This window comes from Brachyhypopomus gauderio, unplaced genomic scaffold (assembly GCF_052324685.1).
Source record: "Brachyhypopomus gauderio isolate BG-103 unplaced genomic scaffold, BGAUD_0.2 sc181, whole genome shotgun sequence".
Taxonomy (NCBI): domain Eukaryota; kingdom Metazoa; phylum Chordata; class Actinopteri; order Gymnotiformes; family Hypopomidae; genus Brachyhypopomus; species Brachyhypopomus gauderio.
In genome coordinates this window covers 190859-193686 of record NW_027507002.1, presented here as the reverse complement: position 1 = coordinate 193686, position 2828 = coordinate 190859, and the positions used below count along the sequence as shown (strand labels likewise).

The window sequence follows — 2828 nt, the reverse complement described above, 5'->3', positions numbered from 1 at the left end:
TTAACGGCAGGAACGCTAAATGGGCGGGGCCTGTCACTCACAGACTCCGCCCCTGTCAATCACAGGCCCCGCCCCTGGGCTTTGTGAACCGGAGAGTCACTCCTGATGTGTCCTGGTGTGGTTTTCTTCCTGCCAGTACACGTACACGCTGGATTAGACTGAAATACGCTGCAGCTGACAGGCCAAAGGAGCTAGAGCTAAAATCTAATGAGAAATAACATATAATGAAGTTTGGAATCTGGGAACTTGGCTGGTTTATTTCAGTCTCCTGAGTGACAATGGACCATGTTGAATGCTTGTGTGTGCTCACCAGCAGTAATGAAGACCAACTCTGCACCAATACAGATCCCTGACTGGGTAGTGCAGCCACTCACACCTAGACACACAGGATCGAATGAAGGATAGAAGTAAAACGCAAATGTGAAAGTCAGGCCAACAAGAATGAATAATGGCGGCTATTAATACCTTACATTTTGTAAATTATTAATGGTTTAACTGGCCCTCTTAAACCTGCAGTGCTAAATGAGGGTATCGTCAGATCTGAGGACACTTTGACCATCCAGCAGTATGAAGAGCAAGAGAAGAAGAAGCTCTTCAGAACCCAGATGGAGCCTGAGATGGAGCCCCACCCCCAATCCCACCTCTACATCTCCTCCTCTCCATCTCTCCCTCCCCCAAACCCCACCTCCCCCTCTCCATCTCTTCCTTTCTCTCTCCCTCCCCCTCTCCATCTCTACCTCTCTCTCTCTCTCTCTCCCAGATCTTTGACACATTGTTTGTGATCACTGGGACGATTTGGCAATTAAGGCTGCATAATCTGATCATTGTGACGGAGAGAAAAACCCATGAAACTCTCTCGCACACGCACTCTCTCACACACACACACACAATGTGGACTGACAACCTTCTTAACCAGCCAAAGTCCAATTCCCCTTCTATCACACACACACACACACACACACACACACACACACACACACACGTCCTGTTCAGTCCGTCTGCTGGTTTCTAGTCGCAGCACGGTCCATTAAAGAACCGCAACACGCGCCGTTATCAGTTAGGACGTCTTGCGGGTCAGGGCGCTCTGTGCTGCACTAAGATCTCTATTTATTAATCACACCTGCAGTCTGAGAAGTGGAAGAACCCAGATGAAAACAGAACAGGGCCACGTGTAATAAACTCTAACTTGTTCATTTAGAAGATGTGTCTTTATTCTACAACGAGACAAAATAGAAGTGCTTTGCGACCATGAAATGTTTGAGTGTAGTGACCTGTACAGATATGTTGCAGATAACAGAAACGCGCAGATAGATCGTCCATCGACTCAACGCCGAACCATATCGGAAATCACAAACCATTAACCTTCAAGAAAACACTGGACGTGAACTTGACTGATCCGAGCGAGAGAGAGAGAGAGGGAGGTACTGGTCTCAGTGTGTGCGTTTTTACCCAACTGCAAAGCCACCGTCATTCTCCACGCTTCTCTCTCCTACTCAACGGTTCAGTTCTGGCAAACGTGGTGCTGTCCAGTCAAGCGCCATCTGTCAAACGCCAGACGAGGCGGGACTCTCTCTCTCTCTCTCTCTTTTCTCCGGGTGTTCCTGCTCGCTTTTATTTATTTATTTACAATCAATCATTTACTAACGTGACCTGAATAAAACGGACAGTCAGTCCTCACCGGAGCCGGTTCCGTCCATCTGCGACAGCCGAGGGTCTTACATTATTAGAGCAGGAATAAATAAGTGTCTGCTACTGCGTCTCAAGTGGACCCGTGCAAACCCGGTCCAGAAGCACCATGTAGTTACCCGACACAGGACACACACCTCCAGACGGACATGGACACACACCTAAAACCATCTCCGCTCCGCTACCTGCTCCAGGTTCGGGGAGCCCGGTCCCAAACCCGTCCCAAATGACCCAAGAGACAACACCCAGTACACTTTAAATCGTGTTGTGGGACACCGCCCAAAACAACACTATAAATAACGGAATTAGGAGAAGAAATGGTGAATTTACACGTCCTTAACACTTGGAATAAAACGGCCCGCTTTGCGCACGTTGGTCCCGGTCCTCCGCTCGGTTCTGCAGTGCAGCGCACGGGAGTCAGTCCTAAAACCCGCATCTCACACACACACACACACACACACACACACACACACACACACACACACACAGGTGACCCGGTTCCGAGCTGCGTGGTACCGGGGGACTGGGTCACGTTAGTGCTCAACCTGCTCCACGCGCGTCACTCCCAGAAGTTGCACACCTGACACGCATTAGTGCGCGTGCACCACCGTAATAAAAGTGTCTCCAGGTAAAAGTTACGCCACGACAGGGCGCGAGCCGTGTGCGCGAGCCGCCCGGTGAGATTTACCTTCCACCGCCGAACCCGCGGCGATCACGCACAGGAGCGCGAGCACATCCAGCGCCATGGCGCGAGACTCCCGTCGGCTGGTGGCCGCCCTGCTGGAGAAGCGCGAGGCGCGCGCCGCCGTCTCCGGAACTCCTTCACGCGGGCTGATATTCCAGGCGCGAGCCGTGTGTGTCACATCGCACGTCGTAGTTTAAAAGCGTGCGCGAGACAACCTCGGAGGCGCCGCGTGCAAGACTAGGGACCCGAGTACGGGAGGACTAGAGGACCCCGCCCCCCGCCACACACACACCCCGCCCCTTTTAAAACGGACCAGTCACATATAAGAAACCGAAAAGCACCAACCAATCGCAGCTGGTCTTTCCCTCCCACATGTATTGTTATTCAAAACAAAAACTTTTGGCCCATTTGAGAGGCGCGCCGTGTCGGGGGGAAGAGCAACAGCGCCCACATTCGG

The 2828-nt window shown here is 51.8% G+C and overlaps 1 protein-coding gene across 2 annotated transcripts in view; it reads right to left on the bottom strand.

The window, feature by feature from the left end:
* LOC143501938 (ephrin type-B receptor 1-like) overlaps positions 1-2626 on the bottom strand; it is a 103741-nt gene extending 101115 nt beyond the window's left edge. Inside the window, exons 1-2 of one of the 2 annotated variants that reach the window (XM_076995096.1) lie at positions 2375-2626; positions 311-376 (exon numbers count right to left, since the gene is read on the bottom strand). In XM_076995096.1, coding sequence (XP_076851211.1) covers positions 311-376; positions 2375-2432 — 124 coding nt within the window. In that variant the 5' untranslated portion in view covers positions 2433-2626. The remainder of the gene's footprint in view (positions 1-310; positions 377-2374) is intronic. The other variant, XM_076995097.1, reaches the window with a different exon arrangement.
* Positions 2627-2828: the final 202 nt, after the last annotated feature.